This window comes from Dromiciops gliroides, chromosome 2, assembly GCF_019393635.1.
Source record: "Dromiciops gliroides isolate mDroGli1 chromosome 2, mDroGli1.pri, whole genome shotgun sequence".
Taxonomy (NCBI): domain Eukaryota; kingdom Metazoa; phylum Chordata; class Mammalia; order Microbiotheria; family Microbiotheriidae; genus Dromiciops; species Dromiciops gliroides.
The window spans coordinates 481173104-481190723 of NC_057862.1; the positions used below are offsets into that span (position 1 = coordinate 481173104).

At 36.5% G+C, this 17620-nt stretch overlaps 1 protein-coding gene across 1 annotated transcript; it reads right to left on the reverse strand.

Moving 5' to 3' along the window:
• Nucleotides 1-9331: 9331 nt before the first annotated feature.
• On the reverse strand, nucleotides 9332-9760 carry LOC122740115 (60S ribosomal protein L23a-like). The gene has a single exon (XM_043981958.1). It carries the CDS (start codon nucleotides 9758-9760, stop codon nucleotides 9332-9334), a length of 429 nt encoding a protein of 142 aa, XP_043837893.1.
• Nucleotides 9761-17620: the final 7860 nt, after the last annotated feature.

Consider the following 17620-nt stretch of genomic DNA (forward strand, 5'->3'; position numbering starts at 1 on the left):
ACTGTTTTCTCTCACAAGTAGTTAATATGGGAGTATGACTTATTTTGAATTGCTTGAGTTCTTGTGGGTGGGGGGTGTGAATGGAGGGGGGAAGAGAAGTTGGAACACAAAGTTTTTAAAAAATTAAAACTTTTTTGTTACATATATTTTGGAAAATATTTTTCTGTTTAAATCCTAAAAAAAAATATCAGGGCAGTTCTCCTTGATAATTTCTTGGAATATTGTGTCTAGATTCTTTTTCTAATCATGACTTTCATGTAGTCCCATAATTCTCAAATTATCTCTCCAGGTTATTTGTCTTTCTAATGAGGCATTTCACATTTTCTTCTATTTTTTCATTCTTTTGATTATGTTTGACTGATTTCTAGTGTTTCATGGAGTCATTAGCTTCTATCTGCCCAGTTCTAATTTTTAAGGCATTGTTTTCTTCAGTAAACTTTTGCACCTCCTTTTCCATTTATAAACTGTTGCTTTAAAGGAGTTGATTTTTTCATGGATTTTTTTCCCCATTTGGGCAATTGTATTTTTCTTTTGCGGCAAGGCAATGAGGGTTGTCACTTGCCCAGTGTCACACAGCTAGTAAGTGTCAAGTGTCTGAGGCCAGATTTGAACTCATGTACTCCTGAATCCAGGGCTAGTGCTGTATCCACTGTGTTATCTGGCTGCCTCCACCAATTGTATTTTTTAAGGAATTGTTTTCTTCAGTCAATTTTTTTGCTTCTTTTCCAAGCTGTTGATTCTTTTTTTTTCATAACTTTCTTGTATAGATTTCTTTTCTGTCATTTCTTTTGCCAGTTTTCTTCTATCTCTCTCATTTGATTTTTAAAATGCTTTTTGAGCCCTGCCAAGAAGGCTTTTTGTTCTTGCAACCAATTCATCTTCCCTTTTGTGGCTTCACATGTAGGCATTTTGAGAGTATTGTCCTCATCTGAGTTTGTGTTTTGTTCTTACATGTCAACAAAGAATCTCTCAATGGTAAGTCCCCTTTCCTCTTTCTTATTTATATTGTGATTTTTTTTTTTTTTTACTTTTAAAGTTGAAGTCTGTTCCTGTGGCACAGGGGACACTATTTCAAACTTCTTGTGCTGAGAGATAGAAGGCTTGTCATTGGCTTTCCATTCTGTGGCCTATGTGGCTTGTGTATTTCTTTCTTATTGCCCTGGGTTTGCTCCCTGCACTGGGAAGGCTTGACCTAGGTGCACCTGTTCTGTGGGTGGTTCTCTAACCAGCAGTTTGCCCTCTCATCTGGTGCTAGCAGCTCTCAAAATTGGCCTGCTGTACCATCAGCTTGCTGAGCCAGGATCAATGACCCTCAGTTGCTGTGCTGTGGTTAAAGAGCCTCCTGCTGACTTGCCCAGACCCCCTCTGTGCTGTGCTGCACTGAGCTGCACTGTGCTGCACTGTGCTGCACTGTGCTCCCCTATTGCCCAAGTGAGACTTGCTTTTCCTGAAGTCTTCTAAATTATCTCCAGTTGGAAGATTGTGTTTCTCTGTCTTTTTCTAAGTTCTGTAGTTTCAGAATTTGTTTAGAGGCTTGATTCAATGTTGTTTTTAAGGGGAACTCAGGAGAGCTCAGGCAACTTCCTGGCTTCTCTTCACCATCTTGGCTCTTTAGCCCCTGCAGTAATTCTTAAATTAATCGCTCATGGAGGTCAGTTTTCTTTCTGATTATTATTTCACATTTTCATCTATTTCTTTCATTCTTTTGATTCTGTTTGTCTGATTCATTCTGTTTCACAGAATCATTAGCTTCCATCTACCCAATTCTTATTTTTAACGCATTATTTTCTTCAGTAAGCTACTGCATTTCCTTTTCCATTTAGCAAATTTAATATTTGAAGTAATTTAGGTTTTTCATGCATTTTCCCCCATTTAGCCAATTGCATTTTTTTGGGGGGGTGGGCAATGAGGGTTGTGACTTGCCTAGGGTCACACAGATAGAAAGTGTCAAGTGTCTGAGGCAGGATTTGAACTCAGTTCCTCCTGAGTCCAGGGCTGGTACTTCTTCCACTGCACCACCTAGCTGCTCCCCGATTGTATTTTTTTAAGGAATTGCTTTCTTCAGTCAATTTTTGTGCTTCTTTTTCCAAACTGTTGACTCTTTTTTCATAATTTCCTTTGGCAATTCTCATTTCTCTCATTTCTTTTTCCCATTTTCCTTCTACCCCTCTTATTTGAATTTTAAAATCTTTTTTGAGCTCTTACAAGAAGACTTTTTGGTCTTGAGACCAATTCATCTTCCCATTTGATGCTTCACATGTAGGCATTTTGACCATATTGTCTTTGTCTGAGTTTCTTTTCTTTTGGTCTTCCCTGTCACCATTGAAGCTCTCATTGGTAAGGGCCCCTTTATAAAATCATATTATAGCCTAGTTTTTGGCTTTTTAATTTAAGGTCTGCTCCTGGGACACAGGGGCCCCTTTTTCAAGCTTCTTATACCGGGGCATACTGGCCTTATCACTGGCTTTCTGCTCTGAGGCTACTGTGGCTTAGGAATTCTTCATTGCCCTAGGCTTGCTCCCTGTGCTGGAATGGCTTTGCCTCGTCATGCCTGTACTGTGGGTGTTTCTCTAGCTGGCAGCTTGCCCTCTCAGCCAGGGCTGTTGTGTATCACAACTGGCCTGCTGTGCCACCACTCTGCTGAATCAGGACTAAGGGGCATTAGCTGCTCATCTGTGCTATGATCAAGAGCCTCCTGCTGACTTGCCCATACCCCCTCTGCTGAGATGAGCTGTGCTTGCCTTTTGCTCAAGTGAGACAGACCTTTCCTGAAGTCAAATTATGTCAAGTTGGAAGATCATACTTTTCTCTTTTTTTAGGTTCTGTATGTCAAGAATTTGTTTAGAAACTTGATTTAATGTTGTTTTTGAAGTAGAGATCAGGCAACTTCCTGGCTTCTCTCTTCCATTTTGCCTCTGCTCTCTTTCTTTGTCTTTTTTGAAGAAAATGAAACCAATTTCCTCAAAATACCAGTTATGTCTTAATTGTTAAATCTGATGGTACTTCCTTTGCCCACATTATATATGGCATTTATGCTATATTTAATATCTATGGCCATTTCAACTCCTTGTTACCTTCTTCTCAAATATTTTTTTAAACTATTCTCTCCTTGTTCTTCTCCCACCTGGCTAACTTCTCAGTCTCTTTTGTTGGTTCATCATCCATATCACACCCCTTTACTAAGGGTCTTTCTCAGTGTTATATAATGGATATCCTATCTCTCTACTCTCTTTCTTGGTGACCCTGTTAACTAGCATAGATTTAATTATAATTTCAATGGAGATGACCACCAGATGTGTCTTTATTTCTTTATCTATATCTATGACAATATTTATTGTTATCTATCTTTGTCTCTATCTCTATCTCTATCTATGGAGAGAGACTGGGAGAGATACATAGACCCTGTTACTTGCCTGAGCACCAGTTCTGAATCATCACCTGCCTACTAGACATTCCACACTGTATATAACAGATACATAACTTCTGAACCAACTCATCATCCAAACTTTCCTGTTTCCAGTTTGCTAGGTAAATAAAGTTGGCATTAGCCTTGACTACTAACTCTTTATAACTCCACATTACCAGTCAGTTTTCTAATCTTGCCATATATAATCTTCCACAACATATATGACCCTTTCTCCCTTGTCACAGAGCTTTTTGTCTTCTAACACTTCAGTTATGTCATGGATGACTCACTCTTCTTAATTTCTCAAGTTTCTCCCTACTCTCACCCATGCCAAACAGCTGTTAAAATGATTTCCATAGGCAGTTATAATTATGTCCCTTTCCTACTTGGTATACTACATGGGCTCCCTTTTGGATCTAAGGGGAAGTTTGTATATACACACACACACATACATATATTCATATATATATAGGTAGATATAAATGTAGATATAGATATAGATGTAGGTATAAACATAGATATATACACATAAATAATATGTACCTATAAAATATGTATTATAAAGAGTGTATATATATAAATATATACATATACATACAGGTATGCAGATATGCGTACATACACATATACATACATACATATAATATAATCCTCTGATTAACTTTTAAAATCATCCCAATCTATTTCTATCCCTTCTCAAGTGTAAATGGATATACATCCCCTCTCCTTCTGCCTCTACTCTGTGATTTGGACAAATTGCCTTATCTCTGTTCCTTAGTACTGCCCTCCATCTTCCATCTCCATGTCTTTGCACTGGCCATCCTCCAAACCTGTAATATACTCCCTCCTCAATTTCACTTAATAAAACTTCTCAGTCTTTTCTTATATGAAGCAACTCAGTCTCCACTTTCTAATGATTCCTTTCCTTATGCTCCCCAGCTTTTTGTGTCCAACCTCCCTACATAAAGTATATTTGACATATCAGTCTGAAGACCAGAATCTTCACTGAAATGGCCACTACATTAAGCCACCTATATCTGGCTTATCAATGACTCTATAGCCTTGGGATATATATTCCTGAGTCACATGATTTTGTTTGACTATTCTATTTAGTAACTTACAAAAGTTAATAACTCTGTTAAACACTTCACTAAACTTAGAACTAATAAGGAAATTTAAGACTCTTCAGTAATATTAGGACATATCGATCTGATAGCACTGCCAACTTTTGTTGATCCATATGGCCACAAGGGATACTGACATAAAGAATTCAAGAAATATCATCAAAAATATAGTCTTGTGCCAGAATCTGTAGGTCTTAGGGACATAGATTGTATTTAGGAAATGAGCAGCTCATTAATAAGGTAGTAAGTGAGAATAGGATTTGGGCTTCCCAACTATGGTTTAAAAGTAAATAATAATTATACTTCTATTAATAATAATTATTAATAAGTAATTACATAACATTTTAAGATTTTAGAATGTTTAACACATCTTGTCTTGCTTGATCATAGATGTTCATATGATATTACTATTCCAAGGGACTTTGATTAATTTTCTGTTCAATGAGAAAATATGCTACCTCAATACCAGGAATTCTTAATCCTTTTTAAATGATGGAACACTTTGTCAGTTTTGTGAAATCCCTCATAGAATAATTATTCTTAATTCACAAAATAAACTACATAGGATTACAATGTAAAGCAATTACATTAAATTTAGTTTTTTCTATGAGTGTGTTTACACATAAGCACACACACATGCGCACATCTTATTTGTTCCTTTGGGGTATAAGACTGGCCCATCACCTTGGGAAGTAGGCCATGATCTCAAAGAAATAAATGGTATGATGATTCTGGGTTTCCCCTGAAAGAAATAAGGAATGAAAATTTATTGTCTATCCATAAGGTAGAAAACAAAAGTATACATTGTCAGAAAGATTGGAAGACAATAGTTTCCACTGCTAGATTTTCCTGTCTGTTCTGCTGCATGGAATCTGCAATGGCCATGTATAGGCATGACAGGGTATAGGGAGGACCTAGGAAGGGAATTAAATGAAATAGGAAACCTGCTTTGTTTCCCCTTCCCATATAGCCACCCAATAGTGGATTCTGAGCAGCCAGAGTTGCTTCCAGGGGAAGGGAATAAAGAACACTTATGATATACTCCAATTAATAAAGTCTATAATTTTTGCATAATTTCTATAACTGCAAATATACACATTGCATCACACATGCATGAACATTGTTTTTGCTTTTATTATAATAGCATGAACTAATCCAGGAATGATGAGATGATTTAATATTGCAGAAATAGGTGTAAAATGTCCTTCACAGCTATACAACTGGAGGTGTTTACAAATGACTAAATGTATTTGTGAGCAATTGAGAGCAAGGTTGGGAAACATTTACTTGCAACTTGCCTGAAGTGATAAAATGATAAGATATGGCTTTTTCATTCCCAAAGCTAGAGAATTCCAATAAGCGATACCTGTAATTGTGAAGTAACAGCTCATATTACGATTTACAAAGTATATTGCACTTTTTTTTTCATTTTACTCTCATCACAGTACTATGATGAAGTTATTAAGAAGTAGTGTAGAATAGAAAATAAAGTGATGTACTTAAATTCAGGAAAAATTGGGTTCAATTTCTACTCATCCTTGACATTTAATAGAAATGTAATCATGTGCAAGTTACTTCACTTTTCTACATTTTCTTCCTCTTTATGAAGGGGGGTAAATCAAGTCATTAACTCAATAAGCATTTATTAAGTAATTACTGTGCACCAGGCACTGGATTAAGTACTAGAAATATAAATGCAAAACAAAGAAATATAGTCCCTGCCCTCAATGAGCTCACATTCTAATAAGATGAGATAACAAATAAAAGGAAGCTGAAATGAGAGAGGAGAAGAGAAGATAGAACAAATACACAGAGGGAGACGTGGAGTTTGTGGAGGAATTAGGAAATGGCTGCCCTGGGTATTTTTATTACAATGGAGTTTCTCAGAGGAATCAGATAAGAGGAAAGAGTCACAAGACAAGATTATTCTTCCATTGAGAAATATCCTGGGTTGAGGGAAAGTCCAGGATAAGGTTTTTGGTTTTTTTTTTTTTTTGGTAGAATGGTAGACCATCAGGAGTAGAACCTAGAAAAAAAGTGAAATATCAATGAATATCTATCCTGCATGGGTTTGTTCTTTCTTGTCTTTTTTGGAGTGTGCTGGGGCACCTGTGATTTCTTTGGTATAAGAAAAGTCTAGTGAAGAAATTCCCTGTTCCAAAAGATACTCAACAAATCTTTTGCAGTTAAAGAATATTAAAGAATTGTTTGAGGCACTGAGAATTTAAGTGAATTGTCAGGAAACTGCTGACTAGATAAACTATGAATTTATGTTACATAATCTCTTCTGGGCCCTCACTACTGCAAGTAAATCCTTTCATACTTCCCTAATTGATTAATTTTTCTACTCACCACAGCAGGGATTGTTTTGCTTTTTGCCTTTTAAATTTCTATCATTTCACACAATGTATGCTACATAGCAAATGCCTATTATTTGATTCATAAAAACTTGTCCTCTATGACTCCTCCCTTTTACTATAAAGTACCTTCACCTCATCACTTGCCCCCACCCCCAAGCTGCCTTTTATGTGTTGTTTTCTTTCATTACAGTGTAAACTCATTGAGGTCAGGTGTTGTCTTTTTGCTTGTTTCTATTCCCAGAACTTAACACAATTTCTGATATATAATAAGTAAGTAAATTATTTTTGATGATTTAAATAATTGAATAGACATTTAATGCAAATTAGATTCTCTTATTGATCATATCTAGGAATAAGGAGCTCATTTTCTATTGCAGTGTTTGATCGCCATGTTTATAAATGAACCAACCACAATTGTTCTTATTTTACTTCAGTCTATATGAATGTGCTTAAACTAAAGCCACAAAGTTCAATTCAAACATATTGGGTGGGGAAAAAAAAACAACAGCACACCAAATAAACAAACAAAAAACATGTTACCACGAGCCACTGGTTGATTGGTTGGTTGATGTCCTTTCTTCTTGAAGAGGATAAAAATGATATCACTATGCTAGACAAGTTAAAATATGTCTGCCTGTGGCTAATCAGATCAATACAGGCTCAGAATTGTTCTACCACAGGTTGGACACAAATTATCCATGTGAACATTTGGGATGGATTTTCTAAATTTATGCATCTTGCATTTCTGTTGAGTACTTTACTTCTGCTTTGCTCATATAGCACAGAACTTTCTTTTTTGTGGGCATGCCGTGCTAGGCAATCTTGTGCCAGTGTCTCCTATGCCATGCAATCAATTCTAACATTCTCAAGAGAGATGATGAGTATGTCCTTATATCACTTATTCTGATCACAATGTGAGTGCTTACCCTGTGTGAGTTCTCCATAAAATAGTGTCTTAGGCAAGCTTGTGTTTGGCATTCAAACAACTTGGCAACCCCATTGGAGTTGTACTCTCTGCAGTAGAGTTTGAATGATTGGCAGTCTAGCTCAAGACAGCACCTTAATGTCTGTTATTTTATTTTGCCAGGTGATCTTCAAAATCTTCCTAAGACTACACAAATGGAAGTGATTCAATTTCCTTACCTGGTGCAGTATACTATCGAGGTTTCACAGACATACCATAATGAGGTCAGCATAATACATCTTTAGACCTTCAGTTCGGTAGTCAATCTAATACCTCTTCTCTCCCAAACTTTCATTCAATGCCTCCTAAATGTTGAGCTAGGTCTGGTAATGTGTGTGTCAGCATCATTATCAATTTGTATATCCCTGGAAAATACACAGCCAAAGTAAGTGAACTTATCCACAGTATTCAAAACTTTTCTATTTTCTATAACTGATGGTTCCACATGTGGTGCTGGCAGATGGAGCACCTGGGTTTTCTTGGGGCTAATTGTTAAGCCAAAATTAACACAAGTAGGAGAGAATTGATGCATATTTTCTTTCATCTCAGCTTCAGAGACTGCACTGAATGCACAAACATCTATAAATAAAAAAAATCATGGGCTACCATTCCCTTCACTTTAGTCTTGGTGTGTAGCCTTTTCAAATTGAAGAATTTACCACCAGTGTGGTAGTTGACCTTGATGCCATGTTTGTCCTCATTGAAGGTGTTTGACAACATGACTGAAAACATCATGCTAAGAAGCACAGGAGCAAGAGCACAGTCTTGTTTCACTCTATTTGTGTCTGGGAAAGTGTGAGAGGATTGTGCATCATCCAACAAGGGGCTAATAGCTCTATAGCATAAGAGCTAGGTTAAATGTAAACATAGTATCTACTGAGCAATGCAGAATAGAGAAAGAAAGAGCTGCTTTGGTCAACCACATGATTTAGTTGGATGGAGCAGGGAAGATTGGGAAAGTCTGAATTGCCCAGCTGGTCTTGAGAAACTACTTATGAAAACTGTGTCTCAACTTCCAGGCAGCCTTATGGTTTTTTGCTTGTTTAATTTGTTATTTTTGTTTGTTTGGGTTTTTTTTTGGGGGGGGGTGAGTAGAGCTGAAACAAAGATTCAATAGGAATGATCTCTATAAAATGGCTTAATGTTATTGACAAATGACCTTGAATAGTGGAATTTTATATTGGTTATTCCTGCTTTTACTTATTTTGTCTTTTGAAAACATGGGATTTAAGTGGTACAGTGTATGTAGTATGTTGAATTTGGAATTCGTTTTTTATTGTGTAGTAGTAGTATGCGGTCTTTATTAAATAGTCGTAGTATGTGGGACAATTCAGGTATAGTGAGATGCTGATGAATGGTTACTCGGCTATTAAGTGCCAAGTGTCTGGGGAAACATTTGAACTGAGGTCCTCCTGGATACCATTTAGATGATTCCAATTTTGTTGGCAACATCCAAAGCATCATAGTCTAGAGCCAGTCAGACATAGGCCTTCTTCTCTCCATCAGGCCTGATCAGTGTGTTGACCTTGGCCACATCGATGTCATAAAGCTTCTTTACAGCTTGTTTAATCTGATGCTTGTTGTCCTTGACATCCACAATGAAGACAAGGGTATTGTTCTCTATCTTCTTCATAGCAGACTCAGTGGTTAAGGGAAACTTAATGATGGCATAGTGGTCAAGCTTGTTTCTCCTCAGGGCACTTTTCCAAGGGTACTTGGGCTGCCTTCGAAGTCTTAAAGTCTTGGGTCGCCGGAAGGTGGGGGATGTTCGGATCTTCTTCTTTTTGTGACTGTGCACACCCTTCAATACTGCCTTCTTGGCCTTCAAGGCCTTCAAGGCCTTGGCCTTGGCTTCCGTCTTGGGGTGGGGGGGAACAACCACTTCCTTCTTTGCCTTCTGCGCCATCTTAAGAAAAAGTCAATTTGGAATTCTTACTAGCAATTCAGAATGTGATTTTCAATTTAAGTTCTGCCACTTACTGGCCATATGCATGATTTTGGGTAAGTCATTTAACAGGGCCAAGTTTTCAAATCTGTAAAATCAGGGGGTTGGAGCCAATGGTCTCTAAGGTCTCTTCTCATTCTAAATCCATGATCTTGTGAATAGCATATCCATCATATCCTAGGGAATTTGTGATTCCATTGGTGTGGGTATTTCAATCATTACAGTTCACATCCCATACATACCTTTTCCAGTGATATGATTCTTCTATATATCTTCCTACAAATCCTCCAAAGAGGCTTCCAGCAATTGAGAAGCCTCTCCCAAAGCATTTTAATATTTCAGTAATATCAGTATAACACTTGGAGTGTTTATATATGTTGTCTCATTCTTGATACAGTGAGCCTACTTACTTTTCCATTGTACTTAATTCTCCTTTATAAATAACCTTGATTTGTTACCAAAGGTGACTAGTACTTTTTCTTAACCTCACATTCTAGGTGGTGCCTTGACTGATTTTGGTAATAGTGATATGTTACTTTTATATAATGATTGGCATTTATGATTATTATTATATCATTCCTGTTATAATCTTTTATCTTTGTAAGAACCTTCTGATGTAGATCATACAAGTTTTACTGTTTGATTTCTTCCAATGAGGGACGAAAGCTAAGAGAGCTTAAAGGACTTGCTAAAAATCTCCTGACTAGTTATTGGCAGAACTAATGCATGAATGTCTTATTATAGAGTGAGATTTTCAGGAAGCACTGTTGACTCTCTGGCATTAGTTGAGTATTAAGGTAGGGCTAAAGTCTTGAGAAGTAGAATCCTTTTTGTCTGTAACAAAGAAGTTTCATTTTTATTTAAGATCTTTGCCTTTTTCTTCTCTTTTGCATATGAACTCCTGTCTTTACATCTTACCCTTTCATCTCCAGGCTATATTACTGTCTCATCTCAACAGGATTTGCTCTACCATGCCACTAAATTCTCTGAATCCTGGAAAATTACTCTATCCTTGGACTATTCTAATTGGAAGATTCCATTGTCCCATGCAACCTCTACTTCAGTTTGGCCGAATTTCTCCCATAAATTCCATTTTAAGGGGAAGTCTTGGTTTGGTTATGTCTTAATTCCTCTCCATGGTGACTCTCTGGACTGTCCCTATCATTCCTCTAAGGGTATTTCACCTTTTTTAGCCCTGTTTTATATGATGTGTTCCTCCATTAAGTTCCTTGAGGCAAGGAACATCTCTTTTGGATTGTTTTCTCTTATCAATCCTGGAATATAGTAAATGCTTAATACATACTTACTGACAACTTATCCTTATGCCTTTCAACATAAAAGAGGCATGGAGTGATATCCACTTACAGCCACCCGGTCACTGTGTGTGAATATAGACAAGCCCTTCACCAGTCTGGGCCCCAGTGACCTCTTTTGAAAATGAAGGGGCAAGATTCAATAACCTCTAAGGTCCTTTATAGGTCTAAAAGTATTATCCTATGATGTATGTTACTATGAAAATTAGTGGGATAAATTGAGTGATCCCTAAAGTTTATTGCAAATCTGGAATTTTCTGATTCTTTAGTCTTCAATTTTAAGATTATGTAATCATAAATATAGAGCTAGAAGAAACCTCAGAGGACATCTAATACCCCCACTCCCACTTTGCATAATATCTAAGAAAAATATCACCCATCTGTGCTGTGGATTTACCAAGATTACACAGGTAATTAAGTATAAAAGGCAGCAATTTGAACCCAGTTCTTCTGATAGCTATTACAGTTTCCCCTTTTATACTGAAGCCAAATAAAAAAAGTTCCAAATATGCAGTAACATAGATTTAACTTTACATGAATACAGGCAAGACACTATCTCCTCTCCCATCCAGGTATGACTACATGTATACAGAGAATGAGTCCTAGTAGCTGACCAATGCATATGCAAATTAACATAAGATACACATTATTTAAAATACTTGATATTTCAAATTTATTCTCTTATTATTTTTTCAATGTCACATCAAAAATCATTTTTCATAACTCATTCTTCATAAAGAAGTCTTCGCTAGCTTGTAAAAATAAAAATCATAATTAAAACATACGGATCAGCAAATGTTCAACTCCATATATAACTTTTGGATTCTACACTGTGACATGTCTTCCCGCTCTAGCATTTAACTTCTCCCATAATAGCAGAGAGCTAAACAGAACCAGCTTGAGGCCCCAAATCAGGCATCCCTCCTATGGCTTGGTAGCAAATGGACAATTCCAGCATGCTGGGATAGCACACAGAGTGGCATTACTGCTAATATCTTCATGTAAACCCCTGAGGAAATTTAGCAAGTGAAGGACTCTACTTGTTTTACAAATAGGATTTTTCTAAGGTTCTCCTTGACCTGTAAATAATGAAAAATGTAAAATAGAATGCCAAAGCACTTGACCCTTAGATCAATGAATGGCAAAAATTCATTATATGTTTGAAATATGAAACAAAATTTATATAATGTTTGATAGATACAAAATGTTTTACATTCCCTACTGAATTTGATTTAACAAAAACTTTGTACTATTAGTTTTTAATCCCCATTTTTCAGATGAGGAAAAAATTCTCCAAGAAATATGGCATATAAATCAAAGGATTTAAAATTTGAGAATATATGCTTCTTTTTATTTTATAAATTATACACACTTATTTCTTGGATTTCTGTTATACTGACTAATTCAGCAAAGGCAATATTTTGTAAATTTTAAAGAACTATATATGTGCCATCTGTGGTTAATTATTGTTCAGAATACTTTATATTTTCTTCAAAAAATGAATGGAAAAAAGAAGCAACTTTTAAAAATCTTCTAGTCTCAATCTTCACATTTGTAATAACTTTTAGGTTGCTTCAGTTCCCTGCTTTTCTTGGGAGTATCATATTTAATTGTTGTTAGCTTATTGTTGTGACATCCCAATTCCACTCTCTGTGGCGTTCTGTTTCTGTAACTGGGTTTTGTGCTTGGTCAGGTCACTTAAGATAGAGAGACACCTATGTGGAAGATAGAAGGGCTTGTTTTTGGGAGAAGACATTCTATATTCCCCTGCCTGGTGGGTGGGTGTAGCCTTTTTCCATTTGCTATATAGCTAGAACAAACTTCCTCTTGTCTGTTTCTCTTTGTAAACCATTACACTGAGACAACCACTCTCTTTTTCTCCTGCTATACATGGAGTTGAAGATCCTCTCCATGGACCATGGGCATTATGAATTCACCTGGATGAGGGAAAAGGACCACCTTCCCCCTTTCTTTTTAGGCCTTTTGTCCGTAAGTAACATTGGCATTCTGGTTTCTTTCTTTTGCCTTTTTTCAATTCCAGGTGCAGACAGAGTAATCTCTAGATGTGGTAGCATGACCTATGGTTATTTTGGGAAAAGAACTCCAGATTGGAGAGAATGTTCCCAGCAGGGAATGGCTAAAAAGCTGGGGTGCTGGGTTACAAGGCCAAAGGAATATTTTGGATTTGGAACTTTGGTGGGAATAAGCTAAGCTGTGAACCTCATCCCTTTCTTCATATTGATGTAATGTAGCAGGAATTTGCCTCCCTCTTGTCAGGGTGGAGGAATATTGTTTTTGTTATAATTTTTTTAATGAGAAATCTGAAAAGATTGCATTGTAATATTTGAATTAGACAAGTACTATAGTCACTTTCTTTTTGTACCCTTCTTTACATGCAACTCTTTTTTAAAAGGGCTATGATTAGGACCTTCCATCCCTGCCCCCAAACTGAGGCCATATGATACATAAAAGGATCTTTGGAATTGGAGTAACAAGACCTGGATTGAAATCATATATCTATCATAATTTCTTTAACTGACTTTGAAGTACTTAACCTCTCTGGTCTTTGATTGCCTAATCTGTAAAATGAGAAGTTTGGTGTAAAAGGCCTATGGGGTCAGTTAATAAACACTTAAATGCCTACTATGTTTGAGGCCCTGTACTAAATGCTGTATACAAAGAAAGGTAAAAGATAGTCCCTGCTCTCCATGAGTTCACCTTTTTTACGTTGTTTAGTATTTCATTTTTGTCCAATTACATGCAATAACAATTTTGAGTATTTGTTATTAAAACATTGAGATCCTAATATTCTCCCTTCCTCCCTCCCCACTCTCCTCATTGAGAAGGCATGAGATTCAATATTGTATATACATGTGTAGCCATGCAGAACATATTTTAAAATTAGTCATATTGTGAAAGAAAACATAGACCAAAACAAAGCTTCAAAAAAAAACTTTAAAAAGATTTTTTAATCTGTATTTAGACACTGTTAGTTCTTTCTGTGAGTTTGGATAGCATTTTTCATCATAAGTCCTTCAAAGTTATCTTCAATCATTATGTCATTGAGAAGAGTTGTCATTTACAGCTGATCATTTTATACTATCTCTATTATTTTGCCCATAGTATATTTCACTTTGTATCATTTTATTTGAATCTTCCCAGGTTTTTCTGGGAGCATCTGGCTCTTAATTTCTCTTTTTTTTTTTTTTTTTTTTTGGTCAGGCAATTGGGGTTAAGTAACTTGCCCAAGGCCACACAGCTAGTAAGTGTTAACTGTCTGAGGCTGGATTTGAACTCAGGTACTCCTGATTCCAGGCCCAGTGCTCTATCCACTGCACCACCTAGCTGCCCTACTCTTAATTTCTCAAAGCACAATAGTAATTCATTACAATCATATACCACAATTTGTTCAGCCATTCCTCTATCAATAGATATCCTCTCAATTTCCAATTCTTTGCTACCAGAAATAACTGTTATAAACATTTTTGTACATATAGATCTTTTTCTTTTCTGTTTGTTTTTATGTCTTTTTGGATAGGAGTGGTATTTTTCAGTCAAAGGGTATGCATGGTTGTATAGCCCTTTGGTAATAGTTCCAAATTGCTCTACAGAATGGTTGAATCATCTCATGACTCCACCAACAGTGCATTAATGCCTCATTTTTCCCATATCAACTCCAGCATCTGTCATTTCTCTTTCCTGTCCTAGTAACCATTATAATATGTATAAGCTAGTACCTCAGAATTGTTTTGATTTGTATCTTCCCGATCAACAGTGAGTTAGTCCAATGTTTTTTTGTTTGTTTGTTTTTGTTGTTTTTGTGTTTCTTTGTTTTGTTTTGTTTTGCAGGGCAATGAGTGTTAAGTAGCTTGCCCAGGGTCACAAAGCTAGTACCTATTAAGTGTCTGAGGCTGGATTTGAACTCAGGTCCTCTTAAATCCAAGGCCAGTGCTTTATCCACTGAGCCATCTAGCTGCCCAATGTTGTTTCTTTTTTTTTAATATGGATATTGATAGCTTTGATTACTTCATGTCAAAACTGTTCATATATTTTGATGAGTTATTAAATATGTAATAACTTATTTCTATAAATTTGACTCAGTTTTCTGTCTTTGAGAAATGATGCCTATTACAGAGAAATTTTCTTCAAATATTTTTCACAGTTAAGATTGTTAACTGCATTTTCTCCTTACTATCCCTCCCTTTGTTTATTCTATTCTTTCTCTCCTTTCACTCTGTCCCTCCTCAAAAGTGTTTGCTTCTCACTACCCCTTCCACCAATATGGCCTCCTTTTTATCACTTTTCCCTCTCTCTTATTTCATTTCCCTCCAATTTTCCTGCAGGGGCATGTATATTTCTATACCCAATTGAGTATGTATGTTATTCCCTATTTGAATCAGTTCTGATCAGATTAAGGTTCACTCACTCCTTCTCACCTCTCCCATCTTCCCCTCCGCTGTAAACTTTTTTATTTTTGCCTTTTTTATGTGAGATAATTTAACCCATTCTACCTCTCCATATCTCTTTCTCCCAGGGCATTCCTCTCCATCCATTAATTTTATTAAAAAAAATAATATTTCTTCACATTCAACTCACACTGTGCCCTCTGTCTTTATATACTTCTTTTAACTGCCATAATAACGAGAAGGTTCTTGTGAGTTACAAGTATTATCTTCCCCTTTAGGAATGTAAACAGTTTAAACTTATTCATTCCCTTATATTTTTTTTTATCTTTTCTGTTTATCTTTTTTTCTTCTCTTAAATCCTGTATATGAAAGTCAAATGTTCTATTCAGCTCTGGTCCTTTCTTCAAGAATGCTTGAAAGTCCACTATTTCATGGAATATCCATTTTCTACCTAAGTAGTTATACTCAGCTTTTCTGGGTAGGTAGTTGTAATCCCAGCTCCTTTGCCTTACAGAATACCATATTCCAAGTCCTATGATTATTTTAGAAGCTGCCAAATCTTGGTTTTTCTCGACTGTAGTTCCATGGTACTTGAATTGTTTGTTTCTGATTGCTTACCATATTTTCTTCTTGACCTTGGAACTCTTGAATCTGGCTATAATATTCCAGGAAGTTTTCATTTTCAGGTCTCTTTGGGGAAGTGATCAGTGGATTCTTTCAATTTCTATTTTAACCTCTATTTCTAGAATGTCATGGCAGTTTTCCTTGATGATGTTTTCAAAAATGAAACTTAGACTCATTATTTTTTTTATCATGGATTTCAGGTTGTCCAATATTAAAAAAATATATATTTCTCCTGCATCTCTTTTCAAATTCAGTTGTTTTTTTTCCAAAGAGATAGTTCACATTGTCTTCTATTTTTTTCATTCTTTTGGTTTTGTTTCTTTATTTCTCATAAAGTTATTAGCTTCTATTTGTTCAATTCTAATTTTCAAGGAATGATTTTCTTCAGTGAATTTTTGTGTTTTCTTTCCATTTGGCCAATTCTTTTTAAAGAAGGTTTTTCTTTTCTTTATTTGTCAGCGAATTAGTGTACCTATTTTTTTCTATTAGACCTAGTCAGGGATTTTTTTGGAGTGGTTAAGTTTGAGGAGAAAAACTTTTTTGAGACCTTTCTTCTTCTTCTCCTTCTCCTTCTCCTTCTCCTTCTCCTTCTCCTTCTCCTTCTCCTTCTCCTTCTCCTTCTCCTTCTCCTTCTCCTTCTCCTTCTCCTTCTCCTTCTCCTCCTCCTTCTCCTTCTCCTTCTCCTTCTCCTTCTCCTTCTCCTTCTCCTTCTCCTTCTCCTTCTCCTTCTCCTTCTCCTTCTCCTTCTCCTTCTCCTTCTCCTTCTCCTTCTCCCTCTCCTTCTCCTTCTCCTTCTCCTTCTCCTTCTCCTTCTCCTTCTCCCTCTCCTTCTCCTTCTCCTTCTCCTTCTCCCTCTTCTTCTCCTTCTCCCTCTCCTTCTCCCTCTTCTTCTCCTTCTCCCTCTCCCTCTCCCTCTCCCTCTCCCTCTCCCTCTCCCTCTCCCTCTCCCTCTCCCTCTCCCTCTCCCTCTCCCTCTCCCTCTCCCTCTCCCTCTCCCTCTCCCTCTCTCTCCCTCTCCCTCTCACTCTCCCTCCCTCTCTCTCTCTCTCTCTCTCTCTCTCTCTCTCTCTCTCTCTCTCTCTCTCTCTCATCTTTTATTTTCCCCAATTACATGTAAAATAATTTTCAACACCTATTTTGAAAATTTTGTGTTCCAAATTCTCTCACTTCATCCCTCCCCACCCACCCATTTGAGAAGGAAAGCATTCAATGTGTAGTCATCCAAAACATTTCCATATTAGCTATATTGTGAAAGAAAACATATAAGAAAAGACCCTCAAGAAAAATGAAGTCTAAAAAATGCCTCAATTTGTATTCAGACACCGTCACTTCCTTCTCTGGGGATTAATAGCATTTTTCCTCATAAATCTTCCAGAATTGTCTTGGATCATTGTTTTGCTGAGAAAAGCTAAGTTATTCACAGCTGATCATCTCACAACATTGCTATTACTTTGTTTACAGTAAATTTCACTTTGTAT